The sequence below is a fragment of the Rutidosis leptorrhynchoides genome, chromosome 11 (assembly GCF_046630445.1).
Source record: "Rutidosis leptorrhynchoides isolate AG116_Rl617_1_P2 chromosome 11, CSIRO_AGI_Rlap_v1, whole genome shotgun sequence".
Lineage (NCBI taxonomy): Eukaryota > Viridiplantae > Streptophyta > Magnoliopsida > Asterales > Asteraceae > Rutidosis > Rutidosis leptorrhynchoides.
In genome coordinates, this window is record NC_092343.1 from 358,735,811 (window position 1) to 358,760,425 (window position 24,615).

At 34.2% G+C, this 24,615-nt stretch overlaps 1 protein-coding gene across 1 annotated transcript; it reads right to left on the minus strand.

The window, feature by feature from the left end:
* Window positions 1-17,914: 17,914 nt before the first annotated feature.
* LOC139875878 (pelargonidin 3-O-(6-caffeoylglucoside) 5-O-(6-O-malonylglucoside) 4'''-malonyltransferase-like) lies at window positions 17,915-19,234 on the minus strand. Its single transcript, XM_071863170.1, has one exon. The coding sequence runs from the start codon at window positions 19,232-19,234 to the stop codon at window positions 17,915-17,917; it is 1,320 nt and encodes a 439-aa protein (XP_071719271.1).
* Between the last annotated feature and the right edge of the window lie 5,381 nt (window positions 19,235-24,615).

Genomic DNA, 24,615 nt, shown 5'->3' on the forward strand with positions numbered 1-24,615 from the left:
TCATGTTGGTAATTGGTAGTCGGTTTCGGTATTGGGTTAAGGGGTTAACCTTGGACGTTTGTATATTGTTTATATATTGTCGTATTGTTGTGTTGTAGCTAACCCTCTGGGTGTAGCTTATTGGTGTTGTTCACATCGTCGTTGGTGAACTTATACTTGTTGTTAGTATTAGCTTGATGCTTAGTGATCGTACGGTATGCTTAGCTTAGCTTGCCTTTATGCTTGGATGCTCCGGTATGCGTTATTTGGTTACTTATGTGGCGTGTCCATTTTACGCATATATATGTATGTTGTATATTCCCACTCACTAAGCATTAACTTACCCTCTCGTTGTTTACATTTTTTATAGATTGCATGGAGACGATGGCTCGGGTAAGCGTGGGGACTAGTGGACTTGCGTAGTTGCTTAGAAGACGTGCTTTTGGTTTTGATTAGGATTGGGTAGCGTATCCCCAATCACCATGCTTGGTCTTCGTTTTTGTGTTAAACTTATATGGTCGAAAACTCGTAATTTTGTACGAAAGTCGTAAAACGGCCGATGTGGGCCCGGTGTCTTAAAACTCGGTTTTATTGTGGAAAACTCTTAGTTTTAATTATTATAACATATTGTGAAAGTGTTTTGGTTTAAAAGTGTCGGGAAGCGGTTTTTTTCACCCGCGTAACTTTGACAAACTGATCAGGAACTTTTTGTACATTTGGACGCCGTCCAAAAGACTTGGACGCCGTCCTGGTCTTCACAAATGGATGCCGTCCAGATAACTGGACGCCGTCCAGATGAACTGTGTTACAAAATTTTTTTTATGGCACGTTTTCGGATGGATAACGGGTTGGGTCGTTACACTACGTGTAGCATAGTAGAGCAAACAATGCAAGCATGGTGTATAACAGTCATTCTAAGTACACGGCTATAAACTAGACCCACTAATATGCCCTACGGTTCGACACACTAATGTACCCTAGTTCCCTATAGCCAAAGCTCTGATACCAAATGTAATACCCCGTCAGAATCCACTAACGGCGTATTAACTCTAGTCACAATGCTTGGCTTGACTTCTATATAACAGCAATGTTCTACAGCGGAAGCAACTAATACCTAAGATAAAACATGCAAAACGGATCAACATAAAGTTGAGTGAATCTACAGATTTGAGTAAATAGTTCTCGTATGTTTCATAAAACAGTTTCCATAAATCGTTTGTCGAAAATCATTTCTCAAAAATCGTTTATCTGAATAAACCGCTAAGGTTTAATCTCAAAAGTTTGCATATAGCAAATGCTAAGTAATAAACTGTTTGTAAGATGTCAAGTTTCAACTGTGAGTGACATCAAAAAGTTCTTTTTGTTTCATCTGTTTGTAGACATTACCATGTCTAGTTCAAGTTTGTAAACATCATGTTTAAGTAACATTCATTGTAAGTTAGGCCACGAGATTTCTGAAAAGCTTCGTAATAATATACACTTATCATGAGCACTTGATTATAAAGCTTTAACCTTTGCGTGAGCCGAGCCACACGTCTTAGTTTACCCTATCTTGGCGATACACCGATCAAGTGTACGAGTAACAACAAAATAAGCACCAGTTTATATTGCGGTGAGGTTTGTCAAACCTAACGGTACCATCCCTATAAGTCGAGCTTACAAAGTAACTAATATAATCAAGCTAAGGGATTTTTGATCTAAACTCATACGTATATTCTTGGTAAGTTACTCGTGCCTAATATGTAATATAGTTGTAAAAACAGTTTAGAAAATAGTTTCAAAAGCAGCATGTATCTCATCCCAAAAATGTTGATGAAAAAGGGACTGTCGACTCACCTTAGCAAAAGCACTGAAATATCTTAGCAAATTGTACTGTAGTCGAACAATCACGACTGAACAACGCAACCCAAAAAAGTAAATTATCTTAAGTATACACTTATAGATCAAACTATGTCAACCCATAGTGTACGCAAAGTCCTAGTGCTCAGACTGACTCTACAAGCTAGTAAAAGTCAACTAATCCAAGCAAGTCAACAAAAGTCAACCAAAGTCAAACCAAAAGTCAACTCGATCAAAGTGGTCAACTAAAGTCAAACATCTCAGTAGGTCATGCGAACATGGTCAACAAGTCAAACCTAGGTCAAATATCGCTTTACAAGTCATAGTTAAGCAAATTGCACTTTTGCATCTTAAAGCATGCCTTCGAAAAACGTATATCATAAAAAGATTCAACCATAACTCATAGCACACAAATCATAAAATTATGAACAACTCCAAATCATAACTACACTTAAAATCAATTCCAAAAAGTCCAGCCAAAGCCTCATACGATATATAAAAGTCCAATATCAGAAAGGGTCTAATCACAGTTCATTACAGCAATTTCTGCCCGCGAGTCCGTTTTTAAACATTTCTCAAAAAATATAGAAAATAGATTTTGACAAACAGCCAATTGGAGTCATCTAAAAACAACTCAAAGTTTTAGTGATAAAATAATCAGAAACATTGCTTTAGCCAATTCGTACAGCTTAGCAAACGTTTACAGACCTATCAGTGTTTAATCATCAAATAGACACATCACTTAGACGAGCATATATCTCATGGCAAATCATGTCCTCGCAAGTTCGCATACAAATGAAATATGTCAAAGAACACTTAGACTAACATATTACAGAAGATCAAAGTCTCAATCAACTCTTAGTTTACTCTAACAATTTTTATGTAACTTTGAAAACGGATTCAGCTCACTTTAAAAACCAAATCTTCGTTTTGACATAACGGGAGCATTACATAAATTTTTGACGCAAATCTTAAGTCCAAATCGCATAAATTTTCATAAGGAATGCAATAGTACACTTTTTATAAACTAAAACACAAAGCCTGCAACTCAGAAAATTCGTATATCATGCAAACCCTAACGAAAACTTCGATTAAGCATATCTTGAGCATATGATAACGAAATCATGCAAAATCAAAGTCTAAAATTAATAAATTTTTGATATCTATCCATCTAAACATGTTACAAGATCAGTTCACATGTCAATTTAATCAGATCATCAAAATAAAAATTTGTTTTTCATGCAATCAACGTCAATCGAGCAATCAAACAATAAATTACAACACTAAACACCATTAATTGAGCACTAGACTTGATTACACTATGTAATTTCATAAAAATCTGAATTATAGAAATTAGGGTTACACGTTATACCTTAAAATCACAAATTGCTAGTACGTACGCGTATGGAACGATGATTGGAACAACGTTTATGCTTAAGCTTTCTTCAAATTTTGAGTTTTGGTGATGATGGTGGTGTGGGTTGATGTTGACGACAAGAAGGGAGGGAGAGGGAGCAAAAACAATCGGCCAAGAAAGAATGAGGGTTTAGGGAGGGTTGCTAGCTATTTAAATGTCGGGTTTGGGCCTAATTTAGTCATTAAAGATCCAATAAGCCACAAACTTAGTACATAAGGGTGTCCACTAAGGGGGTTCGGCCAAATGGCCTCTTAATGAGGTCTCGGGCTTGTTTTTGCATAACTACTCATGTGCGCGTGGTCCGTTTCGAGTTGCGTTAACCGTACCGAGTCTCCGGAAAGTTAACTAGTCGTTGAAACGAATTCACCGGGTTTAATTTACTAAATAAATAATAAATTAAATAAGTTCTTCGCAAAGTCAATAATTATTAAAAATAATTATTTTGTCGTTTTACTGAGTTCCGTAAACTGAAAACCTTTCTAGGCGATTAACTTAATCGTAACGTCTTCTAGGTATTTCGCTACCCGAAATAAGTTTATAAATTAATATAACATATTAATTCAAGTAATCCACTAGGATCAAGTATGCATTTAAATCAATCAAACACATAAATTTCTAAGTAATCACCATTAAATATTTAACGGATAAGTAGCGTTAGTAAACGGAAAAAGTCGGGTTGTTACATTAGGCTCAATAAGTTATTTTGGAACGACCTTTATGAAATGGCAATATGCAGACTTGGAACCGTTTTGTTGTCTTTATGGCTGACTTAGACTTGGCAGCTTGTGATAACTCTAAAGGGAAAGGATGAGAATTATTTCTCTAATCCTAGAGTCAACATACTCATAAAGGAATACATCCAAGTGCAGGTTAGTTTATGCATTCTTTTAACACTCCCCCTTAAGTTGAATAGTGAGGTTTCCAATATTCAACTTGCTAAGAACATCACTAAATAATCTCCCGTTGACTGACTTAGTGAGGATATCAGCTAGTTGGTCTTCTGATCTGATAGATGGGAGAGAAATGATTTCGTTGTCTAGCTTCTCCCGAATAAAATGTCGATCTATTTCCACATGTTTAGTACGATCATGTTGAACAGGATTTTCTGAGATGGCTATTTCTGCTTCATTGTCGCAAAAGATTTGAATGGCTTCATGTGGCAAGAAACCAATTTATGTCAATAATTTCTTGATCCATAGCGCTTCAACAACCCATTTTGCTATTCCCCTAAATTCAGACTCGCCACTTGAAAGAGATACAACTTTTTGTTTCTTACTTTTTCATGCCACCAGATTACCTCCAACAAGTGTGAAGAATCCGGATGTAGATTTTCTATCCCCTTTTTCTCCAGCTCAACTTACATCGGTATATATTTGAGTCTAGGTGTCCATGTCTTTTAAAAAAACTCCATGATCTGTTGTCTTCTTCAAGTATCTGATGATTCTCATGACAGCTTCCATATGGTGAACTTGTGGTTGATGCATGAATTGACTCACAACTCCAACTGCATGTGCTATGTCGGGTCGAGTGTGAGCAAGATAGATGAGTTTTCCCACCATCCTTTGGTATTGCCCTTTATCAGCAAGATCAGCTTCATCTTCTATATATAGCTTCTGGTTTAGAATCATTGGAGTACCAACTGGTTTGCAATCAATCATACATGTTTCTGCAAGAAAATCAAGAACACACTTCTTTTAACAGATAAATATTCCCTGTTGGGATCGTAATACCTCAATCCCCAAAAAATACTTAAGTCTGCCCAAATCTTTCATTTCAAATTCTTTAAATAAGCTCATTTTTAAGTTAGACATTTCCTCTTTATCATTTCCTGTTATTATCATATCATCAACATAAACGATTAAGCATGTAGTTAAATTTTCTTTCCATTTAAAAAAGAGAGTATGATCTGAGTTGCTTTGTTTAAAATCATATTTTTTTTTCATAAATAGTGTAAATCTCCCAAACCAAGCCTTTTTAAGTCGACAAACTTCCCTGTTTTTAAAGTTGTCGGTGAATCCAGGTGGTGCTTCCATATAGACTTCCTCTTTTAATTCGCCATGGAGAAAAGCATTCTTCACATTAAATTGATGAAGTGGCCAATCTTCGTTTGCAGCGATAGAGAAGAGAACTCTAATGGTATCAATCTTTGCAACTGGTGAGAAGGTTTCGGAGTAATCAATCCCGTATGTCTGAGTGTACCCCTTTGCAACCAGTCGAGCTTTGTATCTTTCAATAGTTCCATCTGGTTTATATTCTATCGTAAATACCCATCGACATCCCACTGGTTTCTTTCCTTGAAGCATGGCACATTTTTCTCACATGTTATTATCATTCAAAGCTTTTATTTCAACCTCCATTGCGTTTTTCCAGTTTTTTGATTTTAGAGCTTGTTCAACGGAGGTTGGAATATTTTCGGAGTAGATTGCGGAGTTAAATTTATGAGCTTATTTTTGACAGATTTTCCTGTGCTATATTAGCCACAAGATATCTGGATCTTTGAGCTTCTTTTTCTGGAGAGTATCTCTTTGGTGGTACTCCTCTGTTGGATCTTTGTGGTAGAACATATCTTTCTGTGGTTTCAGCAGAAGTGGAATAGTTGTCAAGTGGTATATCTTGAGTTTGACTGTTTTGTTCCTCTTGAACCTCATTACTCGAGGAGACTTCATTTGGTTCAATGTTAGGTGACTCGGGACAAGGATTTGGTGATTCGGGATTAGGATTTGGTGATTCGTGATTATGATTTGGTGATTCGGGATTAGGATTTGGTGTTGGTGTTTGAATGTTACCAGGTTTAAGTATCCAGGTTATCCAACTGAGAGTGTCATTATCCTCTTTCTCCCCCTCACTCGTGAGTTGGGTATCATAAAAATATTCGGTTTCGACAAAGTCACAGTTCATTGTAGTAAAGACATGACGTCTTTTTGGACTATAGCACCGATATCTTTTTTGGTTTATTTCATAGCCAACCATGACACATTTTTCCGCACAAGGATCAAGTTTGGTACGCTCGTGTTTTGAAATATGGACAAAGACCGAGCACCCAAATATTCGAGGTTCAATGCTAAATGAAGTCGGAAGGTTATGGAATTGGGAAAGGGTATCTTTAGGGGTTTTTGTGCCCAAAACTTTAGTAGGTAAACGGTTGATAAGATAGGTAGCGGAAGCAAGAGCTTCGGGCCAAAAACTCTTCAGAACTTTAGATTCAATTAATAAAGCTCTTGTCATTTCTAAGAGTAGTCAATTTTTTCGTTCGGCTACTCCATTTTGTTCGGGAGTGTGAGCGCAAGATGTTTGGTGAATAATCCCGTTTTCTTCGCAAAAATGTTTCATTGAAGTATTGACAAATTCACCCCCATTATCGGATCTCAAAATTTGTATATTTTTGTTAAATTGAGTTTTTATCATTTTATAAAAATGGGAAAACTTTTCAAACACTTCAGATTTGTGAGTCAAAAAATAAATCCAAGTTATGCGTGAATGGTCATCAATAAATATGACAAAATATCGGAAGTTTTTCCCCCCAATGACTGGTGCAGGACCCCATACATCCGAATGTATTAAAGCAAAAGGTACATCTTTTCTTGTATTACTAGGTTTAAAAGTACTTCGGTGGCTTTTAGCCAAAATGCAAGTTTCACAATTTAAAGTAACATTGGATGAAAAAAGACTTGGAAATAAAGCATGTAAGTATCCGGCAGATGGCTGACCCAACCTCCTATGCCATAACCAAGCTTCCTCGTAGGTGTTCCGTGAGCAAGCATCACGGTACCTTGTTGGGTTACTTCGACCACATAATACAACCCACCCCGTTCGGTACCACGTCCAATAATTTCCCCAGTCCTAATGTCTTGAAGGATACAAAAAAGTAGGGTGTAATAGAACAGGACAATTTAGTTTTTTTGTAACGTGACTAACGGATAATAGTTTATGAGACAGAGTTGGAATATATAAACAATTAGATAATTTCATAGTCGGAGTAATTTCAATATTTTCACCCCCTTTTACTTGTACAATACCCCCGTTAGCAGTTTGAATCTTATTTATTCGAGGTTTTGATTCAGAATAAAAGTCAGATTTTTTAAAACTCATGGTGTGGGTAGCACCACAATCAAAAATCCACTCGTTGCTTTTTACGTTATTCGAAATGGTATTAGCTTTTTCGATAAAAGAATTATTAGTTAACTGTTTTTCAAAAAAATTTTGGCCTGATTTAATTTTATCATAATTTTGGGTCAGGGCCTGAACATTCCCATTTAGCCCACCCTCTCTTTTCTGTTGGGCCAAATTGTTAAGCCCACTCTTTAATTGATTATAGGTGGCCTGAACATTCCCATTAAGCCCACCCTTTCTTTTCTGTTGGGCCAAATTGTTAAGCCTACTTCTCAATTGGTTATAGATTTCGGGTTCAGTTCCCAAATTAATCTCACCCTCTCTTTCTTTTTTCACGAACGTGGGTTCTGCCATTCCTGTATCCCTAATAAAATTAGGGTTTCTCATGCTTCTCTCCCTTTTTTCACTTTCTGGTGATTTCAATCGAAAAAAAGTATTTAATCATTCTTCTTCTTCGATTGTACGAAGACATTAAAATCTATTAGGGTTCTTCCCTTTTTTCAGATCGATGGTAATTAGAGTTTTCCCTTTTTATTCCAGTCGATTCTTTCAATTTAGGGTATGAGGCATTTTTCCTCACTATTTTGGCCGGATTATACTAATCAAGTATAATACCAGGGTCGAAATTCGGGCTTGAGGATTTTTTTCCTTACCCATTTGATCTGTTTATGCGAATTAAAAATAGAGAGTTTTTATTAGGGTTTGAGGTTTTTAATCTCAGCCCTGTACCTCTTGTTGATGCCCGAGTTGCAAAAGTGTGGCTTTTGAAAGTGTCGTTGCTGTTGGTTACCTTAATCTTAGCTCCGGCCGCCGTTGCCGTCATCTCCGCCGTATTCAACCTTTCACATTCTTGGTAGGCTATGAATTTATCGGATTTGATGGTGACCGGTACTGGACGACAGAGAGCATTCAGGTAAGTGTTTTTGATGACTCTTGACTGCTCGATTTTCATATTTTGACTAATTAAGCTACCGTCAAATTTAGACATGGCAGCTTGATTATCTGGTAAATGATTGAAGCTTATAATCGGTTAATTGCTTTGATTTCGGATCAGCAAACCGTAAGCTCTGATACCATGTTTTCAATATTATAAGTAATGATTTTGATCTTGTATTGAATATGAATAAATGTTTGATACAATTGAATTGAATGAATTACAAAAAAAAAAAAGCTAAGTGTTCTACTTATACAATCTTGAGCTAACAGCTACTTCTATATATGGTTAGGCTCCATAAGTTATTTTGGAACCACCTTTATGGAAATGGCAATATGCAGACTTGGAACCATTTTGTTGTCTTTATGGCTGACTTGGACTTGGCAGCTTGTGATAACTCTAAAGGGAAAGGATGAGAATTATTTCTCTGATCCTAGAATCAACATACTCAAAAAGGAATACATCCAAGTGCAGGTTAGTTTATGCATTCTTTTAACAAAACATACTTTTCCGGGTACTCACTTTTAGTTATGTTGTATGCTAAAGAGAGAGCAACTAATAAGCATGAAGAAAAGGTTAACTAAAGTTGTTTTAAATGTTAACTAAAGCTTTTTAATATGATTATCATTTTTACCATAACATGGAAATGCGTTTTAAAAATTGAAGTTGAAGATACTAGATTAAATGTAGCGTTATATTTGTGCTTATAAAATTGATAATTATGATGTATGCCTTTCTTATAATTGCAAGTGGCTAAAGTGAAGACATTATGTCCTCATATGGATAGTGGATATCCATCACATAAATATTCTTCACATTGTAGAGGAACACAATGCACAATGTGTTAGTACACGAGACTTTTTTTCCGATAATGTGCACGATCGATCTTTCTTTTTACCCTAAAGGAACACAAAATTTTAAAATTCGAAATATACTGTATTTTTACTCTAGGGTAGAGGAAAGACTGTCTACATCTAACCTCCCCCATACTCCACTTTGGTGGAATTGGGTATTGTTGTTGTTGTTGTTGTTGTTGTTGTTTCAGTGTACCTAAGTGAGGGTATTGGGGAAGAGGCGGAATGGATGCATAACAAGGAAGGTGTAGAGAACTGATGGTAAAAACTGGACGGGTTCAAAAGATGTTGCTGATCATAAATAATGTGAAAGACCTGTTCACTGTGGCAAGAACCGTTCAAGAAAGCCTGTCGAAGTACAAATTCTCTTTATCAGCTGTTGTTTAACATGTTTTTTTAAGAACATATAGCTTCATAACATCGTTCTCAAAGAGTATGTTAATTTCTTCACTACCAATTCTCATCTTCAGTTGTACTTAGCTTTTAGTTTTTACAATTTATATTTGTTAATTGTGGTTTAGTAGAGCAGTATTTGGTAACACAATCATTGTTTTAGTATAATAAGAGGTTGTCTTTAACAATTTTACTACACATTTTATATTCAATATAATAACTACCTTTTTATATTTTTTAGCCTAAACTCTGCAACGCAGGGGCTCAAATACCTATATATAATATTAGTATAGAATATAATTAATCAAAAAATATATGCATAATTAACTAAATTATTAAATTTAGTTGTGATTCAAACTCTTAGAAGGCATCGGTTTGTGAATGCAAATGTGTCGATACATTATATATCAATTAAATGTTCTCTCTGGTGGCAATATTGGCCACTATTACAAATGTTCCCTTGCTCATTAGCTGTGCTATTAAATCGTTAGCAACTTGTGTTAGGTGCTCATGAGAATCAAGGAGGATTGTGGGTGTTATTGGAAAATCAACTGGTACAATTCAGAAATCCTCGGCACGACACAAGTGGTTAGTGCCTTGATGCACCTTTTTATCTATCATAATCACTTAAGGAGCTATCATTTTTACTTTTTGCTCTTTCAATGCTATAATTAATGCTGTTATAGTGGATTAATTGCCAAAATTTTCTTACTTTTAAGGATTGGATATGTTGAGTTTTGTAGGTTGTGTCCTGAAAATGACTTGCATTTGTTGGGCTTGAGGGCTGTTAAGTAGTTCTTTTGGACTTTGACTGAAATTGACACTAGGTGAATCAATATGGTTCGTAATGAGTTTACTCAGAGTATTATTAATAGAAAGTGCAACAGAAAGTGATTGTATGATCATAAGTAATGGTTTGTGGGTTGGACATAATTGACATGTTAAAGTCAAAGGCGAGTCTTACCCAACATCTTTACTCCTAAACGTTTTTGAATCATGATATCTGCTATTGACCAACAACACTAACTGATATCATAACTCCGACTATAGCTAAATGTCCGATATGGAGTTATCAATTATCCATTTTTTATTAATCGTTTGAACTTTACTTATATTCCGACTTTTTGTAATAATTAATTTATATCTACAATTTTGTTCCACTTCTTGCTTTGTCTTGATTTATTTTTGCACACAACTTTTGTCGATTTAATTGATATGCTCACATTTAATATATCATATTTGTAATTTTTATTGCCGAATTTCGCAAAATTTGCGGGTCTTAAGCTAATACATTAATGAATTTTAATTTATAATTATTTAATATATTTTAAAACATTGTATAACACCTTAAAATTCTATAGTGATATATAACTAAAAATTAAAATGATGATGCAAAAATTGCATCCCAAAATGAACGTAGGAACAACAAATTATTAAAGCAAGGAACAATATAGAACTGCGTTGTGAATTTGGGAATTTTCCGGGTTTATGTTACTCAAATGAAAACGATTTTTTTTTTTTTTTGAAAAGCAAGAAAATATTTCATTAATAAAATGTAGTTACATGGCCCTATACATATCTATACAATGATGGAACGGAACTACAAAAAGTAGGCTAGAATATTTACGGGACCCAACAAAAACCAAAAAAACTAAAGAGGGAATAAGAACTTGAAAGAAACAAGCCGGACTAGAGAGGATACCAGTGACGATCAAGCGCCAACAAAGGCAACAACACTAGCCCGATTAATCAGACCCTCAGTAGAAGAAATGGAATCTGAGGGATACCCGAAGGTGTTGTTATAAGATTAGCCAATCCCGACACGTTGTGGAGAGCCTGCAACAAAGAAGGAAGGATTTATGAGCCATTGATGCCATTCGATTAATATCTTTTTACGTGTTCTTGTAGATATCCAGGAAAAACTTTGGGATTGTATTTCGGAGAGAATCGAGCCCGGAGACCACGTTTTTTTGGAGAAAACTTTCTGGTTCCTGTGTTTCCATATTATGTAGCAAGTTATCCATTTTGTTGCTTGCCAAAGTGAAGAACCAAAGTTGTTGGAAGCAAATGGTTGATCATTTATAATGGCATCGTTGAGGCTGGAGATAAGAGAGACATCTTGGGCCCACCAATCGAGAACAAGTTTCCATATGAGTGTTGCTTTGGGGCAAGCAATGAGAATATGATCTGTGGTTTCAATATCTGCTTCACATAGGGGGCATAAGGAGGAATCGAGATCAATGCCCCTTTTGTCTATTTCGAATCGGACTGGGATCTTTTTTTGAATGGCTCGCCAGATGAATGTGTAAACTTTTTGAGGGAGAAGTTTGTTACGCGGAATCGATAAAGTTAAAGCGTTACTTCCGAGCTTTAGAGAGTTGATCAGGCGTGACAAAGATTTGGTAGTGAAAATCCCTGTGGGGTCTAACTCGTATCTCCATGAATCTTGGACGTCTGATAAAGATACGGAAGATATGATGTTGTTTAATTCTAAGAGGTCATTTGTGGCCCGACCAGATGGGGGTCTTGTCCAGCACCAATTACCAACAGAAGATCCGTTGTAATGTATAATTCTTTCAGCGACTGTAGCATCTTTCTTGGTTTCAAGCATGTATAACCTGCGAAAAAGTGTGCTAAAACGTTCCGAGCCGAACCAAGTGTCATTCCAAAAATTGATGGATGTGCCATTCCCGAGACTTTTTGTAATGGATGAAGAAAATGAAGCTCCAGTGTTGTCAGCGATTTTTCCAGCTTTAATAATTTCCTTCCAAACCGTGCGGCCTGAAATGTTCCTGCAAGAAACGTTAGTATCCAACCCCCCGCCCCCCCCGTAAATACTGGTGATAATTTTTACCCATAGTGCGTGTTTTTCGTTTTTAAAGCGCCACCACCATTTACATAGTAGTGAGATGTTTTTACTAAAAAGTGAACCCACATTTAATCCCCCTTTATCATAAGGTAATAAAATTTGATCCCATTTTATCCAATTAATTTTATTTTCACTTGAAGACCCGCCCCAGAAGAATTTGCGTCTTTTAGATTCAAGGAGTTTAAGGATGGAGGAAGGTGCATGGAAGAGGGAGAAATAATATAGAGGAATGCTGCTTAGAATAGATTTAATGAGGGTAAGTCGTCCTCCGAAAGATATTGTTTTGGCAGTCCAGTCGGAAAGTCTTTTATCAAACTTTTCCATAATTGGTTGCCAAGAGGAAGGGTGGGATGAGGGAACACCAATGGGGAGTCCAAGGTATGTGAAGGGGAAGGTATCGGAGGAACAATTAATATAGTTGGCCATTTCTTCTACCTCATGGGGAGGAATACCGATACCGTAGAGTTTGCTTTTTTGAAAATTGACTTTGAGTCCAGAAATTTTTTCAAAGCATTTGAGGAGTTTGGAAATGTGTTTGGCATTTCTTTTACTCCATTCCCCGAAGAAGATTGTGTCATCGGCGTATTGAAGATGGGTGACGCAAATGTTGTCATCGCCAACATTGATTCCACGGAGGTGACCGCTAGATAAGGCCCGTTTAGTGAGTATGTTAAGGCCTTCAGCGACGATAATGAATAGGAAAGGCGAGATTGGGTCCCCTTGGCGTATACCTCTTTCGGGGGAGAATTCGGCCGTAGGGGATCCATTGATTAAGATGGAGATAGATGAAGAGGAAAGACATGCACGAATGAAACTGATCCATTTAGGACCAAATCCCATGTAATGCATGGTGTTAAATAGGAAATCCCATTCGATGCAGTCAAAAGCTTTTTCGAAATCCACTTTGAAGATCAAACCTTTGCGTTTTTTGCGTTTAAGTTCATCTATAATTTCATTAGCAATTAATACGCTATCTAAGATGTTACGGCCTTTAAGGAAAGCGGTTTGCTCCACCCCAATGACCTTGTGAATGACTTTGGCGAGGCGGTTGGATAAAATCTTGGTTAGAATTTTATAGTAGCTCCCTATTAGACAAATAGGGCGATATTCATTAAGACCGATTGGATTAGATTTTTTGGGTATTAAGGTGAAGAAAGACGCATTACAGCCTTTGGAAATTTCGGAATTGGACCAAAACCAGTTTAGTGCTGCGATAAGGTTGTGTTTTATGAGGTCCCAATATTTTTTAAAAAATTTCATGTTAAAACCGTCGGGACCTGGAGCTTTCGAGCTATCGCAGCCGTGGATAGCATCCCAGATTTCGTTTTCGAGGAATTCGGATTCTAGAAGTAGATTGTCTTGCGAGGAGATATAATCTAGGTGAGGTGCATTATCAAGAGGGCATTGGTTGTTTAGATTATTGGATTTAAAGAGATTTTTGTAATGAAGATAGGTTTCGTGTTTTATGATGTCAGGGTCTTCAATCCAAGTTCCGTTAATCGATAGCCCATGAAGATTGTTTTTGCTGTTGCGTTTTTTAATAAAGTTGTGAAAATATTTCGAGTTTTCGTCTCCTTCGAGGGCCCATTTAATTCTGGATTTTTGTTTTAACATGTTTGTTTTCTTCTTTTCTTTTTCGAGATGTGAGTGTTTATCCTCAAGCCATTTGTTTTTTTCGGATTCGGTTAACGGTCTAGATTCAGCTAGGGTTTCCCATTTGTTAATATTTGTTAAATGATCTAGGATCTGAGAATCAAGGTTATCGAGTTGTTCGCTATGTTTCTTAAGTTCAGATTTGACGTTTTTAAGCTTGTTACGAAAGATACAATCAGGGCGGGTTCCTCTTACAGGAATTGACCAAGCACGAGAGATGATCGAGTCAGCGTTTTTAAGGTCGAGCCAAGTGTTAAAGACACGAATAGGTTTGGGGCCGGAGTTAAATAATGTGTTCCTAAGGAGTATGGGACAGTGGTCCGAGAGATCACGATCGAGGGTTTTAGATGAGATGTTTGGCCAAATTTTCAGAATGTCGTCCGAAACGAGGAATCTATCTAATTTACTAAATTTCATTCTTTTAATGCAGATTCTGGTGAATTTTTTTCCGCCAAGTGGGATGTCTATTAGTCCAAAGTTGTTAATGAAATTATTAAAGTTAGTGGCCCATTGATGGTTAAATTCACAATTCATACGTTCGGAAGCTTTTCTGACTTCATTGAAGTCACCGAAAATGATAAAAGGGATAGTGAGAGAGCTTACAAGAGAGGATAGCTCAGACCAAAGTCTAAGCTTTTTGACTGAGGAGTGTGGGCCGTAGACATTTATGAAAGCAATCTTAGAATCATAACCCACCCAAAAACCGCAAATTGCAAGAAAGAATTCACCTTCAATAGCGTGGTCGAAGGTGAAAGAATTACAATCCCATATAGTGATGATCCCACCCGATGCACCAATCGAGTCTTTTTGAACAAATTTGAAGTCGGGGTTTCCCCAGAATGATTCAATGATGTTGTCTTGCGTTTGTTCACTTTTAGTTTCTTGAAGACCAAGTATTACCGGTTTTTCTTTGTTGCAGATTCGTTTTAGCCATGAGATTTTACCCATTTGCCCAAGTCCCCGAATGTTAAGAGATATCGTACACATTATGAATGATAATAAAAAAACGAAATAAGAGGAGTGAGATTACCGGGAGTTCCATTGGATACCGATGTTGTTTCCAAAATCCTTAGTGTCCAGGCTTTTGTCAGTTGAGGAACCCGATGGAATTTTATTGTGACATCGACCTGTGGAAGTGTCAGCAGCGCGATTGTGTCCAAAAGAGTTATCCTCGTTTAATGATGGTGTTTTGCTACGCTTCGATAGTTGTGAGAATCGTAATTTTTGGCCACTTCTTGCTAGGTGTTTCATGTAGAGCATGTTTGATCTAGGCCTGGTTTTCGGATTAGGGATAGGGGCATCGGTAGGTATGCGTGTCGAGGTGTTGTTTTTCAATATATCATCTTTAACACTTCTCTTAAATGGACGTTCTTTCTCTTTAGGGATTAGTTTGGGTTTAAAACCGGAGGAGAGTTTTTGTTTGGTTTTGGGTTTTTTCTTGGTGATGTTAATAAGGTCTTCAAGATTGAAAGGGTCAGAAGGTGCGTTATCGATGTTGGATTGAGGTGGGTCGGGCATAAGGTTTATAGGGGATATATGATAAGGTTGAGAAGGTGTTTGAGTGCCAATTGGATTGTCATCAGGATTAGGAGTGTCTCTGATTAATTCTTCCTGTTCGTCTGTATGCAAAGATGAGTTGACCGTTGGGCTTGGGCTAGTGGGAATAAGTGGTGGATTAATGGGCTGTGAAGATAAACCTGTATGATTAGGCCCATTTTATTGGTTTACGGCAGTTTGGGGTATAGAAGCTTCTGAATTAGTTTGTTGGGCTGTAGGGGAAATGGGTAGGGGTGAGGAGGGTTCAGAGTTCGATGCTTCTGAGTTGTCATCATTGGAATTATACCCGATATCAAGCTTGGAAGTCACGTGAGATGAGCCGTTGTGATATTTATTACCCTCATTATTATTGAAACTATTGGTTTCCATACGTTTGGTGGACTGAGAATTCGAGGGGTTAACCGGTGTAGTATTGACGGAATTATGATCGGGAATGTTGCCGGAGATAAAAGTGTCCTGTACTTTTTGTGGATTACGGTTAGTTGGATTATCATCATTTAGGTCATCTTCGTCCATATAGGATTCCTCATCCGAAACCGGGTCATCGTTGTCCGTTTCATTACAAGAAGTAAGATCATAAGCTGAGTTTTCATGACAATTAAACATGGAAAAATTCAGGAGTTCCTTGACATATATGACCGTTTGCTTCGACTCATCATGACAGATTAAAGCTCGTGAATCAATAGGCTTAAAATCATTCGTTTTAATAATAACCGAGCCATGTGATAGATCCTGATTATCCTCATTAGTAATAGAACAATTAAAAGTTTCGATAACATGGCCCCAATTGCTAGCAATATCATGAAAGGTGGATTCCATCCAGCATGTAATCGGTACACCCAGAATATCGATGTAAGCAAGACGGCCAGAAGTGGAATACTCTTCAGGGTCCCATGGATTGATATCCTCGAGCCAATTCCATAGTGGGTGATTTTGATTGTTAAGCATTTCAAGGGCAATACGTTTATCATCATAAACAAGCATGATATCGTGTCCACCTAGATACTTAATCTTGAAACCATCTAAGTTTTCACTTTGACATATTTCGTGAAAGTATTCAAGGAATTCGAGATCCTTTACCTTACCAATAACCGCATGACCAAGCAAATCAATTAGGGATTCATTAGATGTTACCTTAATCGTAGGAGTGTTTGCATCAGATTGTTTCTTGTTCGTAAAGGCATCCATGAAGCTGCGGCCATCCACCTTGCTGGACATATTATTTTTGGGGAAATCAGACATGTTAGGTTTGGGAGGAGGCTGTTGAGACGGTTTAGAGTTATCATTAGGTTTCTTGTCCTAAGCTTTATGGACCTTGAGCATCAAATCCCCAGCAACAACTAAACTTAATCTTCTGGCCAGAGATTCTTTGTGATAATCAGGCACGTCTAAAAATCTAACGAAACCGAACCTTTTTCCATTTTTTAGGGTTTTTTTTGGAATGTAGACCTCATGGATGTTCCCATACTTTTTGAAGGTTGCCCATAAATCAGCAGATGTCCATTGTTCAGGGAAATTATAAAATAGATAGGATGTGATACGGTTTTTGTCGATAGGTTTTAGGGGTGTGGATGTATTGGGTTTGTGATTTCCGAATTGCCTGACAAGATTAATAGATGCTTCTCTTTGTTTGAACTGGTTGTAGATGAGATTAGATGAAGAGTTAAGATTGGTGTTCTTAGGGTTAGGGTTAATGGTGTCGGTTTTGGTGTTGGATGAGGAAGGTTTTTTTCGGTTTCCTTGTTCAACTTTAACCCAGATTCCTTCGTTGATAGGTTGGTATTGGATGTGGTTGGAGGAAAAACCAGGTTTGTTGTAACGGCGGTTGGGTTGTGGTGGGGTGAAAGGAGATGTAGGAATATGATACATGATGAAGAGAACCAAAAAGGAAAATGCAAATAGAGAAATACAGAATCGTAAAAGAAAGCGAGTGCGGTAAACAATCAGAAATCGGTACCGGAGATAAGATCCGGCGAAGTTGTGAGGAAGATGAAGGGTTCAGTAGGAGAGAGCATGAAAACGATTACATACGAACCAAAAAAAAAACTCGATTGACTTTAATAATAAAACGAAAACTAGAAATCTTGTAAAACAGAAACAAATATAAGACACTAAACGGGAAATCATGTATCAAAGATGAAAGAGACCGAACGAATATAACACACCGATAAACGAACAAGCTGTCATGCTCGCATGAACTTAGTAACCCTCTCCAGTTCAGAACCAGCAACAATCTTTTTTTTTGCACTTAGCTTTAAGATCAATGGACTAATGAGCTTGGATTGTAATTTGTAAGACACATATTGTGACTAATTAACAAATGTATTGAAATGTAGAGCTTCTTCTAAGTAAGGCACATCTTTATCTTCCAAACATATATATGCTTCAATGCCATTACCTCCCACACCATCGATCAAATACGCTAAATTTTTTGCGTGAATACTTCCACAGTTTACCCAAACCGGCTTTCCAAATCCAAAGTCCGTTTTATAAAAAGGGAACTTACACCAGCTAGTAAACGTGATCACATTTTTTGTGGGAGGAATCGTCGCTAAATATTGGAAGGTATTAAGAACCATTTTTTGTCCTTCTTCGTTATCATGTCGTAACTTTGAGTAGTAATCTTTACCATTATTGACAGAATTTTTCAAAATATCCCCAAGTTCTTCAACAGTATCAACACCGCTATCGCATTCTGTTACTAATAACCCCCAAATATTCCCAAACGAATCGCTTGGTATTAAAGATGAGGTTTTCCCCCTCAAGTTTATCGGCTGAAGAAAAACAGAATCTCGTGGATGCTCGTTTATTCTTCGATCGATGGTAATAAAAGCATTCCATATGATTGCTGACACCACTTGTACCTTTGAGAACCGCAAAGTACTACCATTTTTTTGATCCCGCATCATCTTTTCTTTTAAGTTTAATATCTCATTTTCGGTAAACGAAAGTTTCTTTGTGATGTGATTGATCGTTAGATTATCATAATCAGTTTTTGACCTCGGAAATCCTTGAAGAAACGGATCTAGCCCACGACTAGGAAACAATAAAGATGAATTGAAACCCGACCCAATAATATGTTCAACTTCATATTCTTCTTCTCGGCTTATATTAGCCCATTCGTTTAGAAACGTACATAAAGTTGATGCATCGGCAATCCGATGTGAAATGCTTACACCAAGTGCTATACCGCCGCATTCAAACGCGGTTACTTGAACCGCAAGCAACGAGTCAGTGACTTGATCAACTTCACCAATTTCTAATGGCATCAAATCATTGACTAATCTTAAATTCGCTTCAGAACCAAGCATGTCTTCAAGTTTCATGTTGACTTTCGCTTGTGTAAAGTCAACGCCTAGGTCGTTGCAGTCAACGGTATGGGTTGCTGCAACGTACCTACCGGCAAGAACAGAATACCGCGGTAAGATTTTTTCAAGCGATTTTTCGAGCTTAGAAATAAACTTTGAGTTGTGATTATGATTCACAGAGAAAAACAGGACAACACGTACATTCATGGCTGGAGCTAATTCATCCATGAAGCCGATTTTGTAGTGACGAAGGGTCACCGGAGTTGGAGTAGCTGGTTTTATGAGTTTTTTCGATTGTTTGGTTACTATATGCATTGCCATATTGCAGATCTTTCAAGCTAAATTGATAAGTTTCGCTCTTAGAGAGAGTTGAAAGGCTGATAATTTTTTTATATGACTGTTGATTTTTAGTTAATAATACAAGATGGGTATCTTATATGATCATGAAGTGGAATAATTTGCTATACAACGAGACAGATCCTGATTAATCGGGGTTATAGAATAGGATTTAGTTATTTATAAAAATATTTGATAATAATTAATAGATTAATGCCTATGATTAGTAGTATAATTAATTTTTTAATAATAAACTATTCAACAACGTATCAATGACATATATATTTAACAAAAAGTCAACGACGTAGTTAGCTATAGAAGAGATGAGGACTATAAAAAAATCAGTAACATTCAAAAAATCTGAGAAACATGTTTAAGGTGAGTACGAACAAATGTTTTATCTCATATATCAGATAATTCTATTACTTATACCCATGGTTGCAAAAATCGGAAAAATCGCCGAGAACTCGGCGAAAACTCGGAAACTCAATCCTGGCGAGAACTCGTTCTGTGAATCTGCTAAAAATCGGTCAACGATCGATTTTTCGGAAAAATCGGTCAACTTCTCGGTCAACTTCTCAGAAAAATCGGTCAAATCTAGGAAATTATCTGAAAAGTCTAATATTTATACATACATTTATTCAAAAATTATATGTTTTATATTAAAAGTCAACGAAAGTCAACCACCGAGTTCTCCCGGGTTCTCCTCGAGTTCTCCGAGAACTCCTAAAAATTGTCCCGCCGAGAACTTTCATGTGACGACCCGGAAATTTTCGACCAAATTTAAACTTAATCTTTATATGATTTCGATACGATAAGCAAAATATGTAATGTTGAGTCTAGAAAATTTTGAAAATATGTTTATATATTCAATTAACCTTTGACTATTCCCGACGATTCAAGAACCTGTAATCATAAATAGAAGTGTATATATAAATATTATACATGTAAATAATTATATATTATAAATTAATTATATTAAAGAACTATTATGTAATTATGACATAAAACTTAAACTTGATATTTAAAACTATTTATTTAAATATAGAAAGTAGAGTGAATATACATAATTTATCAATGTTAAAAAAGTAATAAATGTTATACTCTGTGATTACTTGATTCAATATATATAATTAATATATTTATCTACTTGATAATTAAAACACAATTATATATATATATATATATATATATATATATATATATATATATATATATATATATATATATATATATATATATATATTAGTTGAAACATATATGTATATCTGATTTTCATACATAATTATTAATTGTATGTAAATTGTAATATATTAAAATGTATAAATATTAAATATGTGTTGTCATATAATATATATTATATAATTGGTAAATATCACATAATTAATAATATGTAGGGTTAATATATTAAATGTAATTACAAGTTAGAAATATAGTTGTCATGTTAATATTATTATTACTTTCATTAGTATTATCAATATTAATATTAATGTTAAAATCAGTAATATTAATAGTAATATTTTCAATACATAACATATAGATATGAAAATTTGATATATAAGTTGTTATAGTATTATTATTACTAATATTATTATTATCAGTAATAATATTAGTATTATTATAATAAATATTATTATTATTATTAACTTTATTATCATTATTATTATTATTATTATTATTATTATTATTATTATTATTATTATTATTATTATTATTATTATTATTATTATTATTATTATTATTATTATTATTATTATTATTATTAATATTATCATTATCATATTAGAATTATTACCATTATTCTTAAAAATTAGTATTTTTATTTCTACCATCAATATTATTGATATTATCATTATTAATTGTATTATTTTTATTATTAGTATTATTTGATATTATTATTATTATTATTAATTAAATTATTATTATTAGTATTTTTATTATTATTGATAATATTAACAATATTATTATTAATATATTAATTATTAATATAAATGATAGAACATAATATAAATACAGATTATTACGCGTGATTCTTTTTACATCACTATCAGATATATATATATATATTTTTTTCTTTTCTTCTTTATATCCGATGTACTGCTCCACTCGTGAATTTCTGTCACCACAATCACACTATGAAACAACAATTGATCAATTATATATGATACAACATCCTTCAGTTACTGAGATAAATTATCTACCCACCGCAATTCGAAAGGAAACAGAGAATGGAAACAGAAACCCAGTCCGCTAGCTCTGTTCTTCACATTTTCATCAAAACCTCGAATTTGAATTTAAATTCAAAAAGTATTAATGCATTTCTGTTAGTAATCCCATATGAAAACTATCTGCAAAAGTTCAAATCCCAATTTTATTTATCGAGTAAGAATTTTAGAGTCAAAGTTCATATTCTAAAAAGTCAACCGAAGTGTTCATCATAAAATTAGGGTTCGTTTTGATGTTTTAATTTAAATTGAATGTCTAGAAAGTTTCTAATGATGTTTTAAAACCTTTTTCATGAAGGAATGTTGGGCTATAACGGCCTCTAAGTTCGAAGTCGATTTCAAGTCAAGCTTCTTCTTCAGCGAGTTAAAATTTTAATTTTTATTCTGTTTTGATCAACTTAAACTATCTGTAATTATTCTGTTTATGTTGTAAATCCTAAAAACTACTTAGTAAACCTTCTAATTATTGGGTTCGATCTCTGGTTGATTTAATTTGTGAAAGGGAAGAAGAGATAGAGTAAACAGAATGGAACGGGTTATATAGTTTGGGTTTTTAAATTATTACAGAAAAGAAATTAAGGAGTAATGGTTTTTGAGTGTTTCGGGTTTACGAGAGGTCACGGGTTCGAGCCCTGTTCGTGGCACTCTTTTTACTAAAAGTCTTGGAAGGTAGTTTTTATTACCATTTTTTATTATTATTATTATTATTATTATTATTATTATTATTATTATTATTATTATTATTATTATTATTATTATTATTATTATTATTATTATTATCATTATTATTATTATTATGATGGTGATTATTATTGTTAAATTTGTTATTATTACTAATACTATTATCATTACTTAATATTATTGTTATTATTATTATTATTGATATTAACATATGTATTATTATTATTATTATTATTATTATTATTATAATCATTATTATTATTTTTATCATTATTATGAACACAATACAAATTACCATCTTAAATATTATTATAAGTATCAGAATTGTTATTATTATTATTATTATCATAATATTGAGTATTATATCTAATATTATTATCATTAGTATTACTCATGATATTATTATTAATTCTTATAACTTTAATATTAATAACATTATGATGAAAAGGTTTATTATTATTATCATTATAAAAATAATACAAATTTTTATCATCTTCGTAAATATTAGTATTAGTATCTTTTTGTGAATAATAGAACTGTTAATATTAACATAAGTATTATTATTTGTATTATCACGTGTATTATTATTATGTTATTACTAAAATCAGTATTATAACTATCATTAACAGTAAAATTAATATTTTCACAGGTATTATTGTTAATATCACTATTATTACCATTAATAGAGTTATTATTAACATTATTACCTTTATTAGTAATATTAAGTATTAACATTTTCATTATTTTTGTCATTACTAAAATTATGATAGTATTAATATTATTACTATTTTTGACAAACAAATAATATATATATATATATATATATATATATATATATATATATATATATATATATATATATATATATATATATATATATAATACATAAAACATAACAAAAATTAATATCTTTATATACAAAATGAATATATGAAACATATATATATATATACACTATTAATATAAAAAGGATATAACAAATCAATTTATATATATATTTGTTCGATTACAATTATGTATATTAATAAATATACAAATGATATAGGTTCGTGAATCCGAGGCCAACCCTGCATTGTTCAATATCGTCATATGTATTTTTACTACAAAATACAGTATTGTGAGTTTCATTTGCTCCCTTTTTAAATGCTTTTGCAATATATATTTTTGGGCTGAAAATACATGCGCTGCTTTTATAAATGTTTGACGAAATAGACACAAGTACTTAAAACTACATTGTATGGTTGGATTACTATACCGAATATCGCCCCTTCAAGTCTGGTAACCTAAGAATTAGGGAAATGGCCCCTAATTGACGCGAATCCTAAAGATAGATCTATGGGCCTAACAAACCATATTCTGGAATTTGGAATGCTTTAGTACTTCGATTTAAATGGTGATTGCGATTGCCAATATTTATGGCATACTTGCGAGTATGCGGGGTATATTCTATATGCATTATGTTAATGTTGGTTACCAGGTGTTCATCATATGAATGGATTTTATACACTTACGAGTGTAATGATATTTATGAAAAATGAGGATCTTGTGATCTATTAAAATTATGGAAATGATTGATTATGATAAACTAATGAACTCACCAACCTTTTGGTTGACACTTTAAAGCATGTTTATTCTCAGGTATGAAAGAAATCTTCCGCTGTGCATTTGCTCATTTTAGAGATATTACTTGGAGTCATTCATGACATATTTCAAAAGACGTTGCATTCGAGTCATTGAGTTCATCAAGATTATTATTAAGTCAATTATAGTTGGATATATTAAGAAATGGTATGCATGCCGTCAACTTTCGATGTAATGAAAGTTTGTCTTTTAAAAACGAATGCAATGTTTATAAAATGTATCATATAGAGGTCAAGTACCTCGCGATGTAACCAAATGTAATGTATTCATCCAGATGGATTAGGATGGGTCGCTTCAGTTGGTATCAGAGCGGTGGTCTTAGCGAACCAGGTCTTGCATTAGTGTGTTTAACTGATAGTTGTTTAGACGGAGTAGTGGGTCTGGACTTCGACCGTGTCTGCATGTCAAAAGTTTTGCTTATCATTTCGTGTCGAACATTATTTGCTTATCATCCATAAAGTCTAGTGATGTTTCGCGAGGTGTATATAAAATAGCTTATATTTTTACAGGAAATACTATTAAATACGATACAATTTTACACAAGATATTTATTTATTTAGAGAACGGATATACTTAAACCTTGCTACAACACTTATAGACAGTGTACCTAATCGTACAGTAGTGTAGTTTTTAGTAAGTCCGGTTCGTTCCACAGGGAATCTTTTTAAACAAAGCTTAACGCTATATTAGTTTACTTTTATAAAAATACAAATATATATATAAGTAATATTATTATTATAAAGGGGGGTTTGTACCGTTTAATGACCGGTTTGTCGATTTTAAAACTTTAGTCGCAGTTAAAACCAAATGTAAAATATT

Excerpts from the sequence above, each read along its gene's own strand:
- LOC139875878 (XM_071863170.1), bottom strand. The coding sequence starts at position 19,234 with ATGGCAATGCATATAGTAACCAAACAATCGAAAAAACTCATAAAACCA.